This window comes from Pantherophis guttatus, chromosome 1, assembly GCF_059756535.1.
Source record: "Pantherophis guttatus breed Tessera chromosome 1, ASM5975653v1, whole genome shotgun sequence".
In the NCBI taxonomy this organism is placed as follows: Eukaryota; Metazoa; Chordata; class Lepidosauria; order Squamata; family Colubridae; genus Pantherophis; species Pantherophis guttatus.
The window spans coordinates 178,979,228-179,004,008 of NC_142063.1; the positions used below are offsets into that span (position 1 = coordinate 178,979,228).

At 45.9% G+C, this 24,781-nt stretch overlaps 1 protein-coding gene across 1 annotated transcript in view; it reads left to right on the forward strand.

The window, feature by feature from the left end:
• The first annotated feature begins 869 nt into the window (after nucleotides 1-869).
• The window catches only part of TRPM8 (transient receptor potential cation channel subfamily M member 8), a 356,525-nt gene continuing 332,613 nt past the window's right edge, over nucleotides 870-24,781 (forward strand). The window contains exons 1-4 of the mRNA XM_087887046.1: nucleotides 870-959; nucleotides 1,909-1,982; nucleotides 14,191-14,347; nucleotides 15,176-15,353. Coding sequence (XP_087743172.1) covers nucleotides 870-959; nucleotides 1,909-1,982; nucleotides 14,191-14,347; nucleotides 15,176-15,353 — 499 coding nt within the window. The remainder of the gene's footprint in view (nucleotides 960-1,908; nucleotides 1,983-14,190; nucleotides 14,348-15,175; nucleotides 15,354-24,781) is intronic.

Sequence of the window (24,781 nt, forward strand, 5' to 3'; positions counted from 1 at the left end):
TTGGAAATGGTTGCTAGCGAAGTACAGGTTGTTGCTGTGCCACAGATGTGGAACACTTGTGCAAGTCAGCACATAATTATGATAGATCAAGCATAAGTGGAGAATTCATATTGATAGCATCCACCGACACTAGTAAGTAGATTGTAAACATGGTGCAGAATGATATTAAATAAGAGATTTCAGACTTGTTTTGGATGTGTATCAGAGATATTGAGAAAAAAAGAGATACTCTATTGGTAATGGATGAACATGAAACAGAAGTCACCCTCAAGTCCATATTTAATATTATAAAACTTTCAACTGAACAATTGATATGCTTTTATGATATCAGGAGCCCACATGGCAGCCACTTCTTCTTCCAGCACCAGTGTGACACTGGAGCAGGAGGCCAAGCTATGTGCCGATGCTATGGCCACAAGATGAGGCAGGGGGCATGGAGCTGCCCCACATGCCCTGCACTAGCTTACCTCAAGGCCCCTGCAGCCAGGCCATCCATGCCCCAACAACTGCGTCACCTCGTGGCTACGGCACCAGCACATCACTCGTCCTCCTGCTCTGGTGCTACACAGGTGCCAGAAGAAGAAGTGGGCTGCCGCCGTGAGGTGAGGCATATGTTGGGGTGTGGATGGCCTGGCTGCGGTGGCCCTGAGGTAAGCTGGTGTGGGGTGCGTGGGGCAGCTCCAATCCTCCCACCACATGGTGGTGGCGCTCAAAAAATATGAGACATCCCCTGAAAATAAACCCTAGTGCTTATTTCGGAGCCCAAAGAAAATATGACTGGGTCTTATTTTCAGGGAAACACGGTAGTAAGAAGTATAAATCTACTTTTCTTCTTAAGAGGTATCATTACTCTGGATTTCACAGACATCATGAAAGGCAGAAACAATGGTATCCTGGAGAGCTCAAGAAGTCTTTATTCCAGTATCTCTCGGAGCATAGATCTATCATACGGTGAAAGTGTAAGTGATCAATAAAACTAGTTTTATACAAATAATATTCATAAAATCCCTTCAGACACATTGGCCAATGTTAAATGTAATTATTATGTGGACAGAAAATATATACTGTATATACAGTACAAATGTTTTAAATAGTTGTGCAAAAATGCTGTAAATTAAGAATGGTTTCAGAAATAGAAGTGTTAATAGTTTATTTTTATCAATAAAATTGAAAGTAAATGAACAAAAGAGAAATCCAAATCAAAGCAATATTTGGAACTTTAAACTCTTAGAATGCTGCAGTAAAATATCTTCCTATAATTAAAAATGGGACTGTCTACTGCTTTGACATTATTAGATGAACACTATATAGTATACTAGTTCTCTAAGCAGTCCAAGAAAGGGAAGAAAGACAAATGATGGGTTTTGCCGAAGTAAGGAAAAACACAGCAAATAAACTGGTCCTCTCAATTCAATTTATACAATATTAGTTTGAAAATGGTCATCCACTAAGTTTAAATAAATTGGAGAACCTATTTGGTGTAGTTGGTTAAGACATCCAGAAACCAGGATGCTGTGATTTCTAGTCTTGCCTTAGACACAAAGCCAACTAGATTATCTTGGGCTAGTCATTTCTCTCAGCTCTAGGAAGGAGGCAGTGGTCCACCACTTCCAAAAAACATTGCCAAGAAAAGTACAGGGACTTGTCCAGGCAATCTCCAAAAAGCAGACAAGACTGAACAGAATGGGAGTGGGGGTAGAGGAGAATTTACAACATTTTAATACATTGAGACTTGTTATGCAATCATATACCATAATGATTGTTGAATGCTTTTTAAAAGTAAAAAAATATTTTTTATTAATTGCTTAGCATAATGTATACTTCTAAAGGAAGATTATTAAACTACTAATTATTTTTTACTTGTGTACACCTGGGTTTTACTAAGGCTTTTAAATCTTACTTCCAAAGGATTTGACACACTTTGTTCAAGAGAACTTTAAGAAGAGAGAGTGTGTGTTTTTCACTAAAGATGCCAAGTCCAAGTAAGTAAATATTTATATGTCATATAGATATTATAGAATTTCAGAGAAGTGGCACTGAAACTTCTCTTCTTTGAAATGGAATACAGAATCACCAAGTACAGGTAGTCCTTGACTTACAACCACAATTGAGCCCAAAATTTCTGTTGTTAAGCAAAACATTTGTTAAGTGAGTTTTGTCCCATTTTACGACCTTTCTTGCCACAGTTGTTAAGTGAATCACTCCAGTGGATAAACTAGTAACCCAGTTGATAATCTGGCTTCCCCATTGACTTTGCTTGTCAGAAGTTTGCAGAAGGGGATCACGTGACCTTGGGACACAGCAACTGTCATAAATATGAACTAGTTGCCAAGCATCTGAATTTTGATCACATGATCATGGGGATGCTGCAAAGATCATAACTGTAAAAAACGGCATAAGTCACATTTTTCAGTGCCATTGTAACTTTGAATGGTCACTAAATGAACTGTTGTAAGTCGTGGACTACCTGTATACATCAAGGCAAAAGGAGCTACTTGAGGCAGATTTGCTATCCTTAAGGCCTCGTCCTCATTGAGTCAAACACCTTGATTGAATTCCATTGCTTTGTACACCCTGCATTTTATTGCTTCTGCAAGTTTTCATTTATTCTTACTCCTGGCCTCAAAAAACATAGTTGTATTTTGAGTCAAATGTGAATTGTTTTCAGTGAGGGATTTAAAAGGTTCAATATGAACCTTCACTTTGAACTGATTAAATTTCATCGATGAAAATGCCAGTCCAAGATTATATCTTCCTAACCACTTCCCAACCGGTAGATCACTTCCCAACCGGTAGATCTCCATGAGTGAGAAGCTGTGCTCTCCTCCGCTCCTCCTGGGGCGGCTCACCTCCCCGCTGGCAGCTTCTCCTTCTACTTGCTGCTCCAGGAAAAGCCTGAGACTCAGCTTTCCTTGGCAAAGCGCTTCATCATTGCAGCGCAGGGAACACGCGCGGCGCCGGGGGATCCGTGCAATTACTATCCCATCCCTCCTCAGCCTTGGCCACGCCGCGAGGCTCCAACTCAAGGAGGAGAAGACGGAGGAAGGGGGGGACTCCAAACGGCAGCTACCTGAAGCAAGCTGCAGAGCTATTATGCAGTGTCAGGGCATTTATTAATCCCATGTTTGGCTCTGGGACTAATTACCCTGGTTTAGAGAAGATGGATCGTGGCTTAGTCCAAGTTGCAATATTCTGAAAAGAAACGCGAGGAAGAGTTTCTAATAAAACTCATTTATTTGTTATAAAGAAAATAAAACACCTCACTAACTAAGAAAAGTAATTGTTACATTTTTGAAGTAATTTGGGCCAGCTGCTTTTCAGCAACCGGCACCCGTGGCAAGAGAACAAAGGAAAGAGTGTGTAAAGGAATGTGGGTGGATGGACATGCGTAGTAGCTTACTGATAAGGATTCTTGGCAAGGTACGGAAAGTCTGATAGTCCAGAAATGATGAGCTCAGCTGGTAAATAAAATAACGCAGTGACATTCCCCTTCTTTGCCAGTTGAGCGAATATCAGTACATCATCAAATAAGGCACATCTTCTCACGCAGATACTCGTGTTGAGCTGCTGGAAGTGGTTTGTTGAGCATATCAGCAATTTGATCATGTGTATATATTATACATATTGCATTTTGACAAAACCTTTTTTCACTAAATGTTTTATGTTTTGATAACGGATGTCAATGTGTCTGGACCTAGAACCTGTAAAATGCGATTCAGAAATATAAACCACCGATTCATTGTCTTCCATCACGGTGATCGGTCGGATCGGGTGTGTCCAGATATCTGTGACTAAAGCATCAAACCAAGTTAGGGAATTACATGCATCTGAAACACAAGCATATTCAGCTTCAGTAGATGAACAAGAAACAAAATTCTGTTTACGTACTTGCCAATAAACAGGACATCCATTTAAGAACATCATATAACCTGAAGTACTTTTACGTGATTTCTTATCACTTGCCCAATCAGAATCTACATAACAACATAATTCTGCATAATCAGTATGTGTTGGTTCTAACAATAATTTCAAGTGTTTAGTGTATTTTAGGTATCTCAATAATTTCTTAATACATGTCCAATGAAACTGTTTTGCCTTACCTATGTGTCGTGATAAGAGATTAACACTAAGTGCAATGTCGGGTCTGGTCCAACTACTAATGTATAACAGTGACCCAATGACTGAACGATAAAGTGTTTGATCCTCGAACTCAGGACTTTCTTCTTGTGTCAAGTTGTGAATATCTGTTTGCATGGGTGTCTTCGTTGTGTTAGCATCTTTCATGTTGCAATGATGCAAAACTTGTTCAATTTTATCTTCTTGTGAAAGACTAAACCCCTTCTGTGTTTTTTCAATCTGAACACCTAAATAAGTGCTAATGTGACCTAATGATTTCAATGTGAAGTATCTCTGCAAAGCTTTGGCAAAAATTTCACTCATTTGCTTATTTGGACCAATATAAACAATATCATCAACATAAACAAGAACTATCTCATATGCATTGTTAGATCTTTTTGTGAACACGCACTTATCAGTTTCAGACTTAATAAAGCCCATTGAATTTAGTTTGTCAGTAAGACATAAGTACCACATTAAACCAGATTGTTTCAGACCATAAAGACTTTTGTTTAGGAACCAGGTATCCCCTTCTTGCTGTCGGAATCCTGGAGGACTTCTCACGTAGATCTCTTCGTCTAGGTCTGCATGTAGATAAGCCGTGTCAACATCAAATTGGAAAACTTCTAAACCAAGGATAGTTGCAGTTGCTCAAGCAATTTTTACACTCTCAGTTCTGACTGTCGGTGAGTAAGTATTTGTGTAGTCCTCAGGATAACGTTGAGCGAAACCCTGAGCTACAAGTCTGGCCTTGTACAGTGACTCACCATTTGGTTTCTTTTTGATTCTGTAGACCCATCGAGTGCCAATGACCTTTTTGTTTGCTGGAGGTTTTGCAGGTGTAAATACCTTAAGTTTCTTTAGACTGTCCATTTCAACCTGCATTGCTTCATACCATTTGTCTCGCTCTGAATCAGGGAGCTGCTTGATTTGTGTGAAATTATCAGGTGGAAGTGTGACATTGCAAATCAAAGGCAAGGGTGCTTTTGTCAGTTGCCAAGAATATCGTTGTGGAGGGATTCCTTTTGTGACCCTCTTGGAACGTCTCGGAACAACTGTCCAGTCTTCTTCTGCTTCGTCCTCGTCCTCACTTTCGTCGCTAGCGTCAGCATCCGCGGCTTGCGAAGACGGAACATTGGGTTGAGAAGAATCAGTGGAATCTTGATCATCAATCTGCGTAGCATCAGCAGTATCATCTCTAGGAAAATAAACTCCAGGATCATTGGAATGAATCCTGGACCAGTCAATATCTTCTTCAAAATTTGCAGATTGAGAAATCACAATTGCATGTTTAGAGTCAATAAATTTGCTCCATTTTGAGTTATCATCAATACCCATAAATCTCAGTCTCTTTGCTGTTGGACCTCCTTTTCTTCTTTGAGCTAAGGGAATGTTCACCATAGCGTATGAACCAAAAATATGGATGTTTTTAAGATTGGGCTTGTAGCCATACAACATGAAGAAAGGAGTCTGATTTGTTACACTGCTCCAATGTAATTTGCATACTTGATAGCTTCACCCCAGTATATCTTACCAAGGTTGGCGTCTTCTAGGAGACAACGCATCATGGTTTGCAGTACCCCTTGTCTTCGTTCTGCGACTCCATTATGAGCCGGTGTGTAAGGAGCCGAAGTCTGATGAATAATTCCATTCTTACGCATCCAGTCCTGGAAACGCTGAGACATGAATTCGGCACCACGATCACTTTGGATTCTGGCGATGCGAACTTGGTGTTGGGTAGAAACAAGGGTTGCAAAGTCTTTAAAGATCTGAAAAGTCTCTGATTTTTCTTTCATAGGATATACATATCCATATCTAGAGTAATTATCAACAATTGTTAGAAAATATTTTCTACCACCAAATGATGGCGGGAATGGACCAACTATGTCAATGTGAACCAAATCAAAAATGCGTGTTGACAGGCGTGTAGCGCGTTTGGGAATGGCTGCTGCTTTGGATTTGGCCCTTTTGCATACAGCACAATCCAAAAACACCTTACACCCCTTTAGATCCAAACCTTTTGCGAACTCCGGCATCTTCCTAAGAACACGGAAACTGGCATGCCCCAATCTTCTATGCCATTTGTGGATACACCTGGAATGCAAAGGTTTACCTGTTAGTGAATTCTCAACATTAACATTTTTATGCGGAACCTCAGGCTTGCTCTGAGCAACCTGTTTACCAATTCTATTTTTGTTGGCTTTAGGAGCCTTAGGAATAGCAACAGGATCTCTCTCTGGAGCATCTCTATCTGGGCCTGTGCCTTCCCTTTTTGGAGTTTGTATACTTGCCTGTGTTTGTGTTTTAGGCTTTGGCTTTAAGTAATAAACACCACCAATTAATATGGTTTCAGCAACAATATCTCCATCTTTAACTATGTAACTTGCTTTTTCAAGGTGGTGAACTTGGAACTTTAACATTCTAGACAAGTGACACTGACTAAGCAAATTACTGGTTGCTGTTGGTATGTAATAAACATCAGGAATGAATGCATCAAGCTCTTCAACATAAACAGTTCCTTTTCCCTTAACCTGACAAGGATGATTTGAAAAAGAATAAAGTTCATGTAGTTCTGGTTCTGGCTCGTGCATCTCTGTGAAAAGTTCCTTTCTGTAGGTAACATGCAATGCTGCACCACTGTCCAAAGTCCACAGGAGTCATCTGTCGTACTCTGGTTGAGGTTGTGGATCATTGGTTAAAGCCAATGTGGCGAGTGGAGTTTGTGGATCACGCTGGGGACCACGACGACCTTGTCTTCTGCCTCTGCCTCTGCCTCTGCCTCTGGAATCTGTTCCTCTGGACTGGTATGTGACAGGAGCTGGAACTCGTTGGGGACAATCCCGGGTGGCATGTCCCACACGATTGCAGGTGTAGCATCTAGGCATCCTTGGAGCGTAGGTCCTTCCTCGGAAGGGGCGCCTAGCTGGAGCTCTTGATGCGGGTGGTCCTCTCAAGTGTGGTGTGGGCAGCATGAATGCTTCGTCTTCAATTAAAAGTCTACAGACATTGTCCACTGTGCGTTGAGCAATTGGGACTTGGTTAATTTTTGTAACAGCATCTTTCCATTCATAATTCAAAGAGTTAATAATGATGCTGATCATTTGAATATCTTCAATGTTATGGCCTCTTTCTCTCAATTCTGTTCTCAGACCTTTCAATTTGGTCAAATGCCCTCCAATTTGTTCACCGGGTTTCAATCTCGAACCGTGGAGTTCAGACATGAGTAAACATGAAGATTCAATTGAGATAGGCCTGTAGCAATTTTCCAATTCAGCCCAAATTTGTCGGGCTGTTGTATTTGGTGGAAAAGTGACCTGCAGTTCAGTATCCATGGACATCAATAATGTTGTGCGAGCCCTTATCTCTAGATCTCATATTGCAAAAATCCATGGTTGTGCAGGAGGGTTAAATACCATACAATGGGTGCCTTCTCTAAGAAGCAATAGTGTAATCTCACTGACCCAGGCTTTGTAATTGTGTCCTGACATTTTTAGTTTTGACTCACCAGTTAGTGGAGAGACAGAAAATGCCTGGTAAGGAGCCTGCACTTGGTATGCTGGCTGTGCTGGCAGAAATGCCTGTGGTATTTGCTGTGCCTGTTGTGGACCTAAAAATGGTCTTGGTTGTGCCATTGGAGGTGGGCCAGGAGGTGGCCCTATTTGCACTTGTGGCTGGGGCACATATGCAGGCATTTGTAGCTGCTGTGGCTGATGCACTGGAATCTGCTGTATTCCAGTTGCCATTTGTGCTTGATCTGCAATATTGGCATGACCTGCTGGAGATGCAGTCATTTGCCTTTGCTGTGTTCCATCTAAAAAGACACCAACACCGCCAGGGGGTGTTTGAGTTTGGGCCTGTGGAAACACTTGTGGCATTTCAGCTTCCTGTAGTAAATTACTTTTGCCAGCAGATGGTGCTGCACCTTTAGCTTCGGGCAGCTTTGCATACGTGGCATTGTATGCTTTAGAGTAGGAGTGGTTATGTAAGACATGTGTAACTTGATCAGGGAGACTTTCATGTGACATATGCAGGGCCCTCTGTCTTAATTGGCCTGACACAGGATCCACCAGGGGGAGTGTCTTTGGCTCTGGAGAAGAAGGCAATATGGCGCTTTTTGAAAAATTTAAGTTATCTCCCTTATCTTGCTCAAGCATAGATATAGCCATTTTTGCCTGGGATAGCTGCTGTTCATAGAATTTTATACGGTCACGAAAGGCTTTCATAGCCAGCTCATCCAGGGTGAGCTTAGAGCTTCGAGGAGAATAATGAATTGTTTCTCTCTCTGCGTGGGAGGAATTTTGCTCGGTAGTTTGCTTTAGCCTTGCATCGAGCGTTACAAATTCAGAAGGTTCCGGGGAGACTTTTTCAGAGCTTGGAAGATCAGAAGAAAATGTTACTGACCTCAGTCGTAAATCATCATCTTCAAAAACAGCTTCTGTCTTATCTCCCTCCATTTCTGTTCCCACGGCTTCTTCTTGTTCCAGGCGTGTGGCTGTAGTAAGGGGCTGGAAATCTGGAAACCTCCTTTCTGCCACCTTCTCAGCAAAATACATTTTGTATTTGTTTTACTTCTGTTTCGGCATCTCAGCAATATAATTAGCGTACCTCAGTAGCTAAAAACTAATTGCCTATGCGCTCTTATCAGAAATAACAAAACAAGGGAAAAAAAGCCATAAATCAAACCATCCGATCTGCTACCAGATGTCAGGGCATTTATTAATCCCATGTTTGGCTCTGGGACTAATTACCCTGGTTTAGAGAAGATGGATCGTGGCTTAGTCCAAGTTGCAATATTCTGAAAAGAAACGCAAGGAAGAGTTTCTAATAAAACTCATTTATTTGTTATAAAGAAAATAAAACACCTCACTAACTAAGAAAAGTAATTGTTACATTTTTGAAGTAATTTGGGCCAGCTGCCTTTCAGCAACCGGCACCCGTGGCAAGAGAACAAAGGAAAGAGTGTGTAAAGGAATGTGGGTGGATGGACATGCGTAGTAGCTTACTGATAAGGATTCTTGGCAAGGTACGGAAAGTCTGATAGTCCAGAAATGATGAGCTCAGCTGGTAAATAAAATAACGCAGTGACATGCAGGGCAGTTGGAGAAGCGGCAGAAATAGCAGCCAGGGCTGGGCTTTCAGTGGGTAAGCAACACTGCCTCTGCTGTGGGGAACTTTGGAGAGGGCGGGGGCAGGCTGTGCAAGCAGCCTGTCTCTTAGCTGGCGAGAATGGCTACAGCCTGCCCCCGGCCTCTCTCTCCAAAGTTCCTCACAGCAGAGGCAGTGTTGGTTACCCGCTGAAAGCGCAGCCCTGGCTGCTATTTCTGCCTCTTCTCCAACCACTCGGAGCCCTGCGTAATAGCGCTGCAGCTTGAGGTAGCCGTCGTTTAGACTTCCCCCACCCCCCTCTTCCTCCATCTTCTCCTTGAGTTGGAGCCTCGCGGCATGACCGAGGCTGAGGAGAGGTGGGATAGTAGCGGCACAGATCCTCTGGTGCCGCCCGTGTCCCCTGCCCTGCAATAATGAAGTGCTTTGCCAAGGAAAGCAGAGTCTCTTGGTCGGGCGGGAGGCGAGATCTGGCATCGCAGGCATGGGAGACTGACAGCCTTGCAAGCCCATTCTCTCTTGGCTGCTTGGAGAAAACAGCAGAAAGCAGAGGATGAGGAAGTTGGGAAGCCAAGAAACGGGATTGAGTGAAGGGAGGGAATGGATAATTCAAGCAGTATATTGGTCTTTTCATACAACGGAAGGAGCAGCAGACTGGGGCTTCAATCCCTTCCCCCGGAGGTCTGGGCCATGCCAGAAGCCCGCTTTGGAGAGAGAGGCTGGGGGCAGGCTGTAGCCGTTCTCGCCAGCTAAGAGACAGGCTGCTCACACAGCCTGCCCCCACCCTCTCCAAAGTTCCCCACGGCAGAGGCAGCGTTGCTTACCCGCTGAAAGCCCAGCCCTGGCTGCTATTTCTGCCGCTTCTCCAACCACCCTGCATAATAGTGCTGCAGCTTGCTTCAGGTATCTGCCATTTGGAGTCCCCCCCTTCCTCCGTCTTCTCCTCCTTGAGTTGGAGCCTCACGGCGTGGCCGAGGCTGAGGAGGGGTGGGATAGTAGCTGCATGGATCCCCCGGCGCCGTGCGTGTTCCCTGCGCTGCAATGATGAAGCGCTTTGTCAACGAAAGCTGAGTCTCAGGCTTCTCCTGGAGCAGCAAGAAGGAGAAGCTGCCAGCGGGGAGGTGAGCCGCCCCAGGAGGACCAGAGGAGAGCGCAGCTTCTCACTCATGGAGATCTACCAGTTGGGAAGTGATCTACCGGTTGGGAAGTGGTTAGGAAGAGGTGCGCTGATGAGGAAGCGGTCATGCTCCCTGGTCAGAGAGGGTTGCACAAACCTTTGCTGGAGTGAAGGTGCAACTCTCTCCTGCCAGGGAGCATGACTGCTTCCTGGCTCGCACATTTCTTACCACTTTCCGTGACCATTTTCCCACCAGTGGATCTCCATGAGTGAGGAGCTGCACTCTCCTCCAGTCCTCCTGGGGCAACTTGCCTCCCCGCTGGTGGCTTCTCCTTCTCCTGCCTGCTCCAGGAGTAGCCTGTCTGTTACCCAGCGAAAACAGCCTACCACCGCAGCCTGCCCCCGCCCTCTCTGCCCCGGCAGTTGCTCCTGGTGCTGCCGGAGAAGTGGCAGCACGACAACCACTCTTGCTGGGGGCAAGGGGGTGGCGGTGGCAGGAGCAGCATGTGGGGGCTTCCCTCCCTCCCTCCCTCCCTTCCTCTGGAGGCCTGGGGCTATGCTAGAAGTCTGCTCGGGCAGGGAGACAGGGAAGACCCAGACTGCCCATCCTTGCCACCACTGCCCCCTCGCCCTTGGCGGCAGCGGTTCTTGCACAGCCGCTTCCCTGGCAGTGGCAGGAACAGCTGGCAGGGGAGAGGGGATGGCAGCAGGTTGCGGCAGCAGACATTTCGAGCTGGCTAAGAGGCAACGTTCTTCCTCCTGCCAGCCTCGAGCTCAGCTCCAGGCAGCATCCAGCCAGCCATACCTTGCCTCCCCCTGCGGCAGACCACGTGGATTCCAGGCAGCGCAACTTCAGGGCCTTTCCTCATGGTGGCGGTGACGAGGCAGGCAGGCAGCCAGGTGCACGGGAGCGACTGGCGGCAGCGCTCCTGGCTGGCAAAGGGCAGAGTCCCGGGGCTGCATGCGGGCAATGACGGCATGGCCGGTGCGCGTGCGCACTAAGACATTAAGGCCAGCTGATCGTTGCACACGCATGCACACCAGTAACCAGCAGACTAGCTGGCTGGTGCACATGCGTGCCCTGGAAACCCGGAAGAAGAATGGGCGATACCATGCATGCTGGGCAACATGGCTCTGCGTGCCACTTCCGGCACGCGTGCCATAGGTTCGCCAACACGGGTCTAGGATTTTATGTTGATATTGGGTTATTTATTTTTTTTTATTTTCAATTTATATACCTTCTCCCTGAGGACTCAGGGCGGTGCACAGCCAGAATTAAAAACATGAAATACAAATATTAAAAACAATTAAAATCTATATAAATTTGGCCCAAAAATTTAAAAAACCACAAACCAATTAAACATTTAAAAAATTTAAAAAATTTCTTCCTAAACCAGCCCGGCTTGCTGGAAAAAGTGGGTTTTAAGGGCACGGCAGAAGGCACTGAGGTCTTGGATTCTCCTTATCTCTGGGGGCAGCTGATTCCAGAGGATAGGTGCCCCCACAGAGAAGGCTCTCCCCCTGGGGGTCACCAGCCTACATTGTTTGGCTGATGGCACCCCGCGGAGGCCCTCTCTGTGGGAGCGCACAGGTCGGTGGGAGGTCGTCGGTAGCAGCAGGCAGTCTCGAAGATAGCTAGGCCCTATGCCATGGAGTGCTTTAAAGGTGATAACCAACACCTTGAAGCGTACCCGGAAGACCACTGGGAGCCAGTGCAGCTCGCGCAGGAGCGGTGTTACATGGGAGTGCCATGCTACTCCCATCACTACCCACGCTGCTGCGTTCTGGACCAGCTGGAGCCTCCGGGTGCCCCTCAAGGGGAGCCCCATGTAGAGAGCATTGCAGTAGTCAAGGCGAGAGGTGACGAGGGCGTGAGTGACTGTGCACAGGGAATCCCGATCAAGAAAGGGCCACAACTGGCGAATCAGGCGAACCTGATAAAAGACCCCCCTGATTACAGCCGTCAGATGTTCCTCCAAGGACAGCTGCATATCCAGGAGGACTCCCAGATTGCGAGCCCTTTCTGTGGGGGCCAAGGACTCGCCCCCAATAGTCAGTGATGAAGTCAACTGACTATATCGGGATGCCGGGAGCCACAGCCACTCAGTCTTGGAAGGGTTGAGCTTGAGCCTGTTCCTCCCCATCCAGATCCGCACAGCCTCCAGGCACTGAGGCATCACTTCAAGGGCATCGTTGGGGTGGCTGGGGGTGGAGATGTACAGCTGGGTGTCATCAGCGTACTGATGGTATCTCACCCCGAAGCCACGGATGATCTCACCCAGCGGCTTCACATAAATGTTGAACAGAAGGGGCGGGAGGACCGATCCCTGCGGCACTCCACAGACGAGAGGCCTCGAGGTCGACCTCTGCCCCCCTGCCAACACAAACTGTGACTGGTCAGAGAGAAAGGAGGAGAACCACCGCAATACGGTGCCTCCCACCCCCAACTCTTCCAGCCGGTGCAGCATGATACCATGGTCGATGGTATCAAAAGCCGCTGAGAGATCTAACAGGACCAGAACAGAGGAACAACCCCTGTCCCGAGCCCTCCAGAGATCATCAACCAACGTGACCAATGCCGTTTCCGTGCTGTGCCCAGACCTGAAACCCGACTGGAACGGATCTAGATAAGATGTTTTCTCCAGGAATTGTGGAAACTGTTTCGTGACCACACTCTCAACAACCTTCACCATAAAACGAAGGTTGGAGACAGGACGATAGTTGGCCAATATTGCCGGATCCAGGGACGGCTTCTTGAGGAGAGGCCTCACCACCGCCTCTTTCAAGGCAGCGGGGAAGTAACCTTCACTCAACGAAGCGTTGATAACACCCTGGAGCCAGCCTCGTGTAACCTCCCGGGAAGCCAGTACCAACCAGGAGGGACACGGGTTCAGTAAACATGTGGCCCGTACTAAGTCTCCCCAAAATCCTGTCCACATCATCGGGAGTCACAGCATCGAACTCCTCCCAGATAACATTCTCAAGACTATTCCTCGTCACCCTTCCCTGATCTACCCAGTCAGAGTCCAAATCCCCCCGGATCTGAGTGATTTTGTCATACAGGTATTGTCCGAAATCTTCCGCCCTGCCTTCCAGGGGATCCTCCCGCACTCCCGGATGGAGCAGGGAGCGGGTCACCCTAAACAGGGCGGCCGGACGATTCCCTGATGATGCAATAGAGGTGGAAAAGTAATTAAACTTTGCCGTCTTTATCGCCACTAGGTAGGCCTTAATATGCGACCTTACCAGTGTTCGATCAGATTCAGCGAGACTGGCCCTCCAACCGCTCTCCAGGCGTCTTTTCCGGTGCTTCATTTCCCTCAGCTCCTCAGTAAACCAAGGAGCTGTGCAGGATCGGCACTGGGTCAGAGGCCGCAAAGGCACGACTTGGTCCAAGGCCCCACCAGCTGCCCGATCCCAGGCGGATACCAGGTCCTCAGCCGAGTCATGTGCTAGATCCTCAGGAAATGGCCCAAGCTCCATCTGGAACCTATCAGGATCCATCAGGTGCCTGGGGCGGACCCATTTTATTGGCTCCGCCTCCCTGCGGCGAGGTGTAGCTGTTCGAAGGTCCAGGCGAAGGAGCGAGTGATCTGACCATGACAAGGGTTCCATTTCTATATCCCCTATAATAAGAACACTCAACCACTGGCCAGAGAATTGGGAATTGGGAAAGGTGGGAATTATTTTTACTGCTGTATAATTCATAATGGGAGAAGTTTAAAGTTAAAATATTGCAATATTTCCCTAAGTGTTTGAAAGCTAAACAAAATGTTTACTAGTTTGTTTATTATACTCTTGTAAAAAACACATTCCTTTTGATTAAAGGTTTTTACATATGTGTATGTTTATAGTGACAACCAATGTAAATGTGGATATTTGAAATCACAACACGTAGAAGAGATGCAGATTAACCATAATGAGAAATGGAATTATAAAAAACATACCAAAGAATTCCCAACTGATGCTTTTGGAGACATTAAATTTGAAAATATGGGTAAGACAGGAAAGGTAAGTTTTGCCTTTTTCTTTTGTATTTTCTTTTTATATCAGCCTTCGAATGACACAATTTTAAGAGATATTGGATTCTGTATGCACACACTGTAAACATTAACAGCATTTTTATTTATTCAATTTCTGTAGCCGCTCAAAGCCAAGTAATGGGGCCCTTAATACATTCTGAGCCCCAAACCTGTGTTTTAAATTTTAAGTTTTAATGCTTTGCAAAAGCAGGGTCCAAGGGGGGGGGCGCGAATAATCCATAAAGCGGGGCTACAGAAGCTACTTCTACCAGTCAATATTCTTTGGCTGACAGGATCTGTAGCATGCCCATAGATGTGCAGATCTATTGGATCGGCTTGGACAGGTAGAAACTCTTAGTAAAATTATAAATACAATTAAAAATACTCTCTTGCAAAAATTATCAAGATTCTTGGAGATTTCTTTTTTTTTTTCCCATTCTTTTTTAATCTCTCTCAGTCACCTGGTTCACTTAGCAACAATTTTGCTGGAATCAAGTGGGTACTAAATGAGGACAGACTGTATAATAATAATAAAAAGATATTGGAATGTCCATTCAAAATATGGTAGCATGAAAAAATTCCAAATTAAAAAAGCTGTTAAACATTTATTTTTCCTTCCTATTAATATGTTGTAAAGGGGCACAAGGAAACGATAAATAATTTATAAAACAAAATTTGGTGTTATATAAAATCTGCATAAGAAAGGGATTTTCATAACAGAAGTAAAGGATAGTGTAAATAGGAAGCCACTGACAAAATATCTACTTTGAATGAATTGGGGACTTTTCCCATTGTAACAATTGTTTTTATTTTTTAGTACATTCGTCTGTCATGTGACACAGAGTCTGAAACCCTCTATGACTTAATGACACAACACTGGCATCTAAAAACACCCAACCTCATCATCTCTGTCACAGGTGGAACAAAAAATTTTGCTTTAAAGCCACGCATACGTAAAATTGTCAGCCGGTTGATTTATATTGCACAGTCCAAAGGTAAAGTAGGCCTTTTTTGCTTAAGCTTAGCCTAGCAAAAAATAAATAGGCTTTAATGGGTTAAATACAGTGGTGGGTTTCTACTGGTTCGCCCTGGTGGTGGGAGACTCCGCCCACCCACATGTCATCATGGACACTATGCACATGCGCAGAAGCACCATGCATGCGCAGAAGCACCACGCATGAGCAAAGCGAGCGCGCACACGCACTTGCATTCTGAACAGGTAAAGTAAGTGGAACCCACTACTGGTTAAATATGGAGCAGAAAAGGATGTGAGGCAGATCATATATGGAGTAAAGACTTCAGTTTTTTAAAATAAACTGATTTTATTACATTAAAAACTATTTCTGATTAAGCATGCTGAGGTTCCTTGCCTAGACTTTTATTAAATATCAAAATAAGTAAAATTTGGTAGGATACAAGTTACTGTTTTAAATATGTTATTTGTCTACTTTGAGTTGTGAAATTCAGAAGTAGTAGCTGAATGTACACTGCCTGGGAATTTATTTGCAAATAGTAAAATATTATAAAGGGTAAAGTTTTATCAATATATTTGTCAGGGTTCCAAGTAACAGACCCAAAGCAATCAAAACTCTGAAGCCTAGAGTTTCCTCAGAGTATGAATTTATTAGGAATGTCATATTGGCACAGCTGGTGAAAACTCGACTCTGAAGGATCCGGAGTTTTCCCCACCCAAATCAAAACCCCAAGTTCTTGCTCCCAGATCACAAGTCCATCACATGGCCCAATCAGGTTTTAGTCTCAGCTCCAGCTGGCTCTTGTCCACGCCCCTCCAACACCTGGTAGAGCGTTCTTGGTTCCCATGGGAAAGAATTTTATTTTGGCTACACAATCCCCCCAGCTATCTCTATCATGTCCCCATAGCTTCAACAGGCCTGGCTGTGGCCCTGAAGATGCTCCCCAAATGACTTCAAGGCCACAGCCAGGAACTGCCTTCCCCAGTTGAGAAGGACCTCCGGCAAGAGAAAATCTAAGGGAGGTTAATCCACATCCACATCCACATCAACCTCCCCTCCCGCACCCCACCCCCCAGTGGTCCTTTGGGCCTATGAGGGTGATTGCCATGAAACTGCTTGATCAACCTGTCAGCTTTCACATCCCAACTTTTGACCCAGGTGGCCTCGGAGAGGGGGTATCGCTTCCAGTGGACTAGGTATTGTAAAAAGCCCTGATGCAGGCACAAGCCCAATATCTTTTTTACCTCATAATGGCTCTCTCCTTGTATTATGATGGGATTCGGGGAGCCTAGGGCTGGCTTTAACAGGCTGCTATGGAATACTGGATGCACTTTCCCTAGCAAGCGTGGAAGTCTAAGCTGAACAGGTACAGGGTTTATCACTTTCACTATTGGGAATGGTCCTATGAACTTTGGACCCAGTTTCTTGCTTGGTAACTTCAATTTTAGATACTTTGTTGACAAGTATACTTTGTCTCCAACATGGAAAGGAGGGTGGGGGAGCTGTGTTTGTCGGCTTGCTTTTTATAGGTTTTTGCACTTCTACTAAAGCTTTCTTCGTGTTGTCCCACCTGTCTCAACGAGTCCATCTACTCGTTCAAGGACATGGAGGAGGGTGGTTCCCTAGATAACTCAGGCATGGGGACTCCATGCCACTGGTGACCTGGTAATATTTTTCTATTTCATTTTAGAGCAAGTGATATTTTCTCAAGTAGTTCAATCCACTAAAACTTCTTAAACCATTGTTTGCAAATGAAAAGATTTCCCAAATACTTAATTAAATGAAATCTGTAATTTTAAACACAGACCTTATTCAAACAAGATCATAAAGAGGCTGCTGGCTATTACAGGCTAACTGTGGCAGAGAAGTGCTGCTTCTCTCCGCTGCAGCACTTTCCAAATGGGATTTACAGGACCCAAAGTGGCAGCTCAAGGCTGCTAATAATCTCTGCAGTATAGTTCACATTTCACTGCAGTAAAATGTTTTACAGGGCTGCTTTGCTAAGAACTGATTTGTGTATAGGACAGGAGTCTGCAACCTTAAACACTCAAAGAGCCATTTGGACCCGTTTCCCACAGAAAAGAAAACACCAGGAGCCACAAAACCTGGGTGGGTGTGGCCAACTCAACATCACTCCCACCCAGTCACATGACCCCCCCACCACCACGCTTATTCAGGTTTTGTTGCTCCCATTGTTTTCTGTGGGAAATAGGTCTCTCTCTCCCTCTCGCCCTCCCATTCCTGTTTTTCTCTTTTCGTTCTCCCTCTCTCTCTTCTCTTCTCTTCTCTTCTCTTCTCTTCTCTTCTCTTCTCTTCTCTTCTCTTCTTTCCTTCCTTCCTCCTTTTCCTTCCTGGCTGGTGCCAAAAGGCTGGGTCATCTCGCTCATGCTGAGTTGTCAATGTCAACCCTCCTGGCATACCAGAAGGATGGAGCCATTGGAAGCTGCACCCCATATGATCCCTTGGGATGTGGATTGGATAATCCTGACTGGACCATTGGGGGGAGGGTTTTAAGGATGCTTCCTATATGTGATTTTCACACCTATTGCCTCAGACCTTGCTTTTCTTTGGTTGCATTCAGTTCATACTCAGTAAAAGTACCTTTCTCTATGAAAATGGAGTCAGGGTTTTTCTTTCTTTAAGCAAGGTCTGCAATTAACAGCCATCCCGGAAAACTACCATGGGGGCTGAGCAAAGAATGTCTGACCAAGACAGCGACCAGGAGGACATGGGAGCTGCTGGTTCCACAACCTCCCCGTCACACCCCGGCTGGGAGGCTTCAGAGTGAATGGCTGATTTATAGCTTGAGGAAAAGCCAGACAGAGCCAAATGGTCACTGGGTGTGGGGGGGTTGCCAGAGCTGGAGAAGACCCCCCAAGGAGTAACAACTACCAGATGCCAACACCGAGATGTTGCCTGGCAGGAAGAGCAGAAAGAAAATCTCCTGATGACCCAGGCTTTGCAACTACTGAGAGAGGCTTGTGAGAGTCAAAGAGCCCGTGAAAGGTATGGATTGCCTGTCCATGGGTTGCCTGCTGGGGGGAGGCTGAATGCCCCGGGGTGAAACTGAGGCTGCTGCTTGTGTAGAAGAGAGAGCCCAAACCCGGGAAGAGACAGCTCAGGCCTCTGGAATTCAAGCGGCTGCTGCAATCCAGGGGCCCCCTGCTGGGCAGGCATTGCCACAGAGGCGAAAAAAGCCTAAAATTCCCTTGCTATCAGTAAGATATGGGGGAGATCCAAAAGGACTGGGATTCTTTTTAACCGAAGTGTGGAACCACATGCAAGACTGGGGGGAGGATTTCTCCTCAGATGCCACATGCATGTGGTGGAGGGGGTGGCAGCTGAGTGGATGGTGGGACTTCATGATGAAGATTCCCTTCTGATGAGAAATTATGTTCATGGCAGCCCTCAGAACGCGCTTTGAGGACCCATTAGCTGAGCGAAGGGCGAGAATCAGAATGAAGTCCATGCATCGGGGCGGAGATAGGTGGTGGAGTACACCCAGGAATTCTGCGAACTGGTGCCCTACATGAGAGGGTGGTCAGAAATAGCCCTGCTAGAAAGCTATAAGGATGGCCTCAATGAGGATGTCTACAAGGATTGCTGTTCCCGAGGGGCCCCTAGGGATCTGCAAAGTTGGTACATGCTGGCTGCTGGTGTGGAGATCGACTTGGCCAGAGATCGCTACCGCGGTGGGCACACCTGGAGCAATCCACCCTCCTCACCCCACAAGGCGGCTCCAAAGGCCGCAGTGGGACCTGCAGTCTCCAAGCCGAAGTCCACCACATGCTTCAGATGTGGAAAGGAGGGGCACCAAGCGGCTGAGTGCTTTTCCAAGGCGACCCCTAATGAAGGGCAGACAGTCGACAAACTGCCCGCAAAACCCAGCGAGACTGCCCTAAAAGGGGTAGAAGTTGTTGAGTTCACTCCCCTGAAACAGGATGAGTTGGGAACTCTGACCCCCGCCAATGACAGTGAAACCAAAACTGATTCCAACGAGGACCTCCTGGAAAATCACAGTGAGGGACCCATGACCATCCCAGTGGAACTAAAGGTACCATCCACCAGGGCCCACGGGAAGATGCTAGCCCTTCTAGATTCAGGATGCACAAGGTGTGTTATCAGCCCAGAGATTGTGGAAAAGATGAGTCTAAGACTAAAAATGATGAAAAGGCCCATTGCATACTGTCAGCTAGACGGGTCGGTAGCTGGTGGGGGGGGGGGGGCAGCCCATTTTGTAACCGAACGGATTGAGATGAGGATGGGGGATCACCAAGAAACTCGGAGCTTTATTGTGGCCTCTGGCATGGAACAACCCCTCCTACTTGGGCTGCCCTGGCTCCAAAAATTGAACCCGGGCATAAATTGGAGGACAGGTGTGTTGTGCATCCGCTCTAACCAGCAAGGGAAGAAAGGGGGGAGCCCCTATTGCATGGCCAAAGTGGCAAGTGAGGTGGCAGAGACTGCAACGGAACACATTGTGGGGGAAGAAAATATCCCAAAAAAGTACCGGGACCTCTGGGAGGTGTTTAGTGAGAAGCCGTCAGATGTGCTGCTCCCTCACTGGCCTACAGACTGTAGTATAGAAATCCTTCCTGGGGTAAAACTCCCTAAACCAAAGATCTACCCCATGACCCCCCGGGAGTTGGGGGAACTATGAGACTTTATTGATAAAAACCTAAAACATGGCTTCATCCAACCGACTAGGTTGCGTGTAGCCACCCCGGTGCTATTCTGGGAGAAGAAGGATGGGTCTTTTCTCCTGGTGGTTGACTATAAGAACTAAAATGCTATTTGCGTGGAAAATGTCTACCCACTGCCCCTCAAGAAGGACATGCTAGCCCACCTGGCCAAGGGGAAGATTTTTACTAAGATGGACTTGCGGGAGGCATATTATAGAGTTCAAATTAAGGAAGGTGATGAATAGAAAACTGCTTTCAAGTGCCCGCTGGGATGTTTCCAGTTTAGGGTGCTCCCTTTCAGACTACAAGGAGCCCCTGCAGTGTTCATGCAACTGATCAATGAAGTACTGCATGAGCACCTTTACAAGGGGGTCCTGGTCTACCTGGTTGACATACTTATTTACACAGAGACCATGGATGATCATGTAAAACTGGTGAGAGCAGTCCTGAAAAAACTTAGAGCTGCGGAGCTGTATGCTAAGCTGTCAAAATGCGAATTCCACCAGACTAAAATTGACTATCTGGAGTACCGCATATTGCATGAGGGGATAGAAATGGACCCAGAAGAGGTCCACAAATGTACCCGCAAACAACTACAAAGCGTCCTGGGTTTTGGTAACTTCTATCAACAGTTCATCCCCTCATTCGCAAAAATTGCCTTACCGATTACTAACCTCCTGAAAACAAAAGGAGAGGAGAGGCCAAAACCCTCCTGGCCTCTCGAATGGACTATGGAATGTCAGGCAGCTTTTGAGAAAGTGAAATGACTGTTTGCCGCCGAACCAGTCCTTAAACATGGAGGCCCCGTTTGTTGTTCAGGCCGACGCCAGCAATATGGCCATTGGAGCAGTGTTACTTCAAGTCAATGCCGAGGGGAATTTGCAACCCTGTGCCTATACCTCTCGGAAATTATCTGAGACTGAGAGGAGATGGGCCATCTGGGAGAAGGAGGCTTTTGCTGTTTGTTGGGTGCTGTTAATGTGGAGGCATTTCCTGGAAGGGGCAAAACATCCCTTTGAGGTGTGGACTGATCACAAAAACTTAGAGGCCTTAAAAACACCCCAAAAATTGTCACCTAAGCAAGTCCGCTGTGACCAACACTTAAACCAATTTAATTTCTCTCTGTGCTACCTTCCTGGAGGGAAGAACTTTATGGCAGATGCCCTCTCGAGACTGCCTCAATACAATAGTGTTCGAGCGGAAGTGCTTTGTCCAGTTATCGAAACAGCTGGTGGCACCAGTGGTTACCAGAGCCCAGGTGAAAGGGGACCTAACCTTGTCCGGCGACTTGAGCAAGCAGTTAAAAGAAGCACTAAAAACTGATGAGTGGTTTTTAGCCCACTCCAATGAGTGTACACTTTGAGAGGGTCTCGCCTGGGTGGGAGCGAAGCTGTATGTCCCTGCCAGACTGAGGGGGGCAGTATTACAATACGCCCATGATGCTAAAATCGCTGGGCATTTTGGATTTGTGAAGACATTACATTTAGTTAAACGACAATTCTGGTGGTTGGCACTGAAGAAAGACATAAAAGCCTAGGTGACGAGCTGCCCTATATGTGCATCAGCAAATAAGCCTCCTGGGAAACCCCCTGGGTTACTTCAGAGTGTAGCCAGGCCGGGAGCCCCATGGAAGAAGATATCCATGGATTTTATTGTTGAGTTGTCCAAAAGTGGAGGAAATACAGTCATTTGGGTGGTCACTGATTTGTTTTCTAAGCAAGTGCATTTTGTCCCATGACCCAAGATCCCTTCGGCTAAAATTCTGGCTAAATTGTTTGTCCAGTATGTGTATAGATTACACGGGGCTCCAGAGTGAATAATCTTGGACAGAGGGGTTCAGAAGGAGAGTAGAGGGTCTCAGGTGTAGTTGCTGAGCCCGTGCCCGCTGCTCCCTCCTTGGACTTCTTTTCTTCTCCATCTTCCCTGAGTCTTCATGCCACCCAATATTGGGTGGACACTTGATCTCAGGACTCTGGACAGCAACCCGAAATTCAGGGGAGCTGCTTTAGGTTGAAAGGAGATTCAGGTTAATGTCAGGGTTCCAAGTAACACCCCCAACGAAATCAAACTCCGAGGCTTGAAATTCCTCAGAGCTAACTTTTATTATATTGGCACCGTGGGAAGTTGGGAGGGGGGATAGTATAAAGTGAAGAAGACATGTAGTCAAAACAAAACTCTTTATAGAAAATCAAGGCCAAGGTGCCCTGCAGCTGTGCTGAGAAGAATGGGAAGATATCTTCTGTTTTGGACTGTACATGATTGGATGTGTGGTGGACATGTGGGTGAAGGGCAAGGTCTTGAACTTTCTTTTGGGTGTAGAAAACCCGGAAGCTCTAAGATTCGGGTTTTCCCAGATGTGCCAATATGACATCTCTAATAAAAGTTAGCTTTGAGGAATTTCAAGCCTCAGAGTTTGATTTCATTGGGGGTGTTATTGGAACCCTGACAGCAGGTGGTACAGCTCTTCACATAGTCCTCCACATCTGCCTTCATCTTTGGCCACCAGAACTGCCTCCTGGTTAGGTGTAGAGTTTTTAAGTATCCAAAATGTCCAGCAAGCTTGGAGTCATGGCTGCACTGCAGGATCTGAAGTCTCAGGTTGGTGGGGACATATAGCTTGGTCCCTTTCCAGGCTAGTCCATCCTTGAGGTTCAATGTTGTCATTGAACCACATCTGCCGGGAGCGCTGGCTTCAAGGTCCCTGTCATTGGGTCCCCTCTGGGGGTGTCTCGGCACCTGGCTTGGCCTCTGGTGGTGGCTTGAGCAGCTGGTTGGGAGGGAGGGATGATGGTATGGACTATGCCTTCGTGCCGGCTATTGAACTGTGGTTTTTTGGACAAGGCATCCACTAGCAGATTCTTTCTCCCTAGGATGTACTTTAACTCAAAGTTGAACCATTTGAAGTACTTTGCCCAGCAGACTTGTTTGGGGGTTCTTTAAGGCTTCTACGTTTTTGTGGTCAGTCCAAACTTCGAATGGTACCCAGCTCCCTTCTAGAAAGTGTCTCCAAGTGAGGATGGCATAGGCTTCCTTTTTCCATACTGCCCACTGCCTTTCCATGTTGGTGAGATTTTTGGAGGTGTATACACAGGTTGTAGTTGGCCCTGGCCATTGGTTTGCAATAGCATCACCACTAGGGTGACATAACTGGAGTATGTCTGGACCACAAATGGCTGTTTGGGGTTGGGGTGTTTGAGGATGAACAGTTTTTTCAATTTTTTGAATGCCCGCTGGCAGTCCAGAGTCCAAGCCAGTTTGCCCCCCCCTCCTGTTTTTAATAGTTCTGTCAGGAGCAGTGCCACCTCAGTGAAAGCAGGGATGAACTGCCTGTAGAAGTTGGTGAACCCAAGGAAGCTCTGAAGTTGTTTACGAGTGTGGGAGGGCTGCCAGTCCAGCACTGCTTTTACTTTTCTCGGGTCCATCACAATTCCCTCCTAGGCAGGTCTTGTGAAACTCACATTTTGTCAGTTTCATGTATAGTTTAGCCGCTAGGAGTTTTTTCAAGATTTGGCACACTAGTTTAGTGTGCTCTTCTAACATCTCACTGAATATGAGAATATCACCCAGATAGACTAGAATGCCCTTATAGAGGTGCTCATGCATTTGGTGGGCTGAATGACTCCTTTAGCTAGGTTGGTGTCGATGTATTTCCTCAGCTCGTCCATTTCCCTGGGGGTCATAGAATACATCTTTGGCTTAGGTAGCTTGGCTCCCAGTATGAACTCTATTGCGCGGTCAGTGGGGAGGCAGGGTGTTGCTTTTTTGTTCACTGAATGTGTCAGCCAAGTCCTGATACTGTTTGGGGACTTGGGGGCAACCCGGGGGCAAGTCAGTGATGGCGGCGGCTGTCTTGCAGGGGATGGGCTCGGCTGTTGGATCTGCCAATGGGGCCTTGTCGCTAAGGCGGGGTGGCAACAGTCCCACTCCTATCTTTAGCTTTCTATAGCCATCTGCCCACATGATGACTGGACCTCACTTGTCCAGCTAAGCAAGGCCTAGGATGACTGATTCTGTCATTTTTTTTAAAAAAAAGAGTTTTATTTTAGATTAAAAATAAAAAAATAAAAAAAAACACAACAACATAAAAATATCATCCTTATAAACAATTATAGACAGCATCTCAATCAGTTGAAATCATTTCGTGCTTACAATTTTCCAGATCTCCTCATATAACAATTATTCTTTACTTAAACTGAAGATAAATATTTAAACATTTCATATATGCTATCTCATCTCCATACTTTTTTGTCAAACCATTAATAAAATATCTCCCATATCAAATAATATTGTTTATCTTCCCGTTCTCTTATTTCAAATGTCAATCTACTCATTTCAGCACAGTCCAACATTTTCATAATAATTTCTTCATCAGTAATTATCTTCTCTCCTTTCCAGTTTTTGGCAAATACAATTCTGGCCGCTGTTAAAATGTTCACAATTAAGTATTGTAATTCTTTATTAAATGTCTCTGGTAAAATTCCTAATAAAAATATTTCTGGTTTAAAGTCAATATGTCTCTTTGTCATTTTTTCTAACCACATATGTATTTTAGTCCAAAATCTCCTTGCTTCCACGCATGTCCATCACATATGGTAATACGATCCTGGAGTTTGATGACACTTCCAACATTTCTCCGATTTATTCTTAAACATCCTGGCTATTCTCGTTGGGGGTAAATGCCACCTGTAAAACATCTTATACTAATTCTCTTTATATGCTGTTGACATTGTCATTTTATAATTATGTGACCACAATTTTTGCCATTTC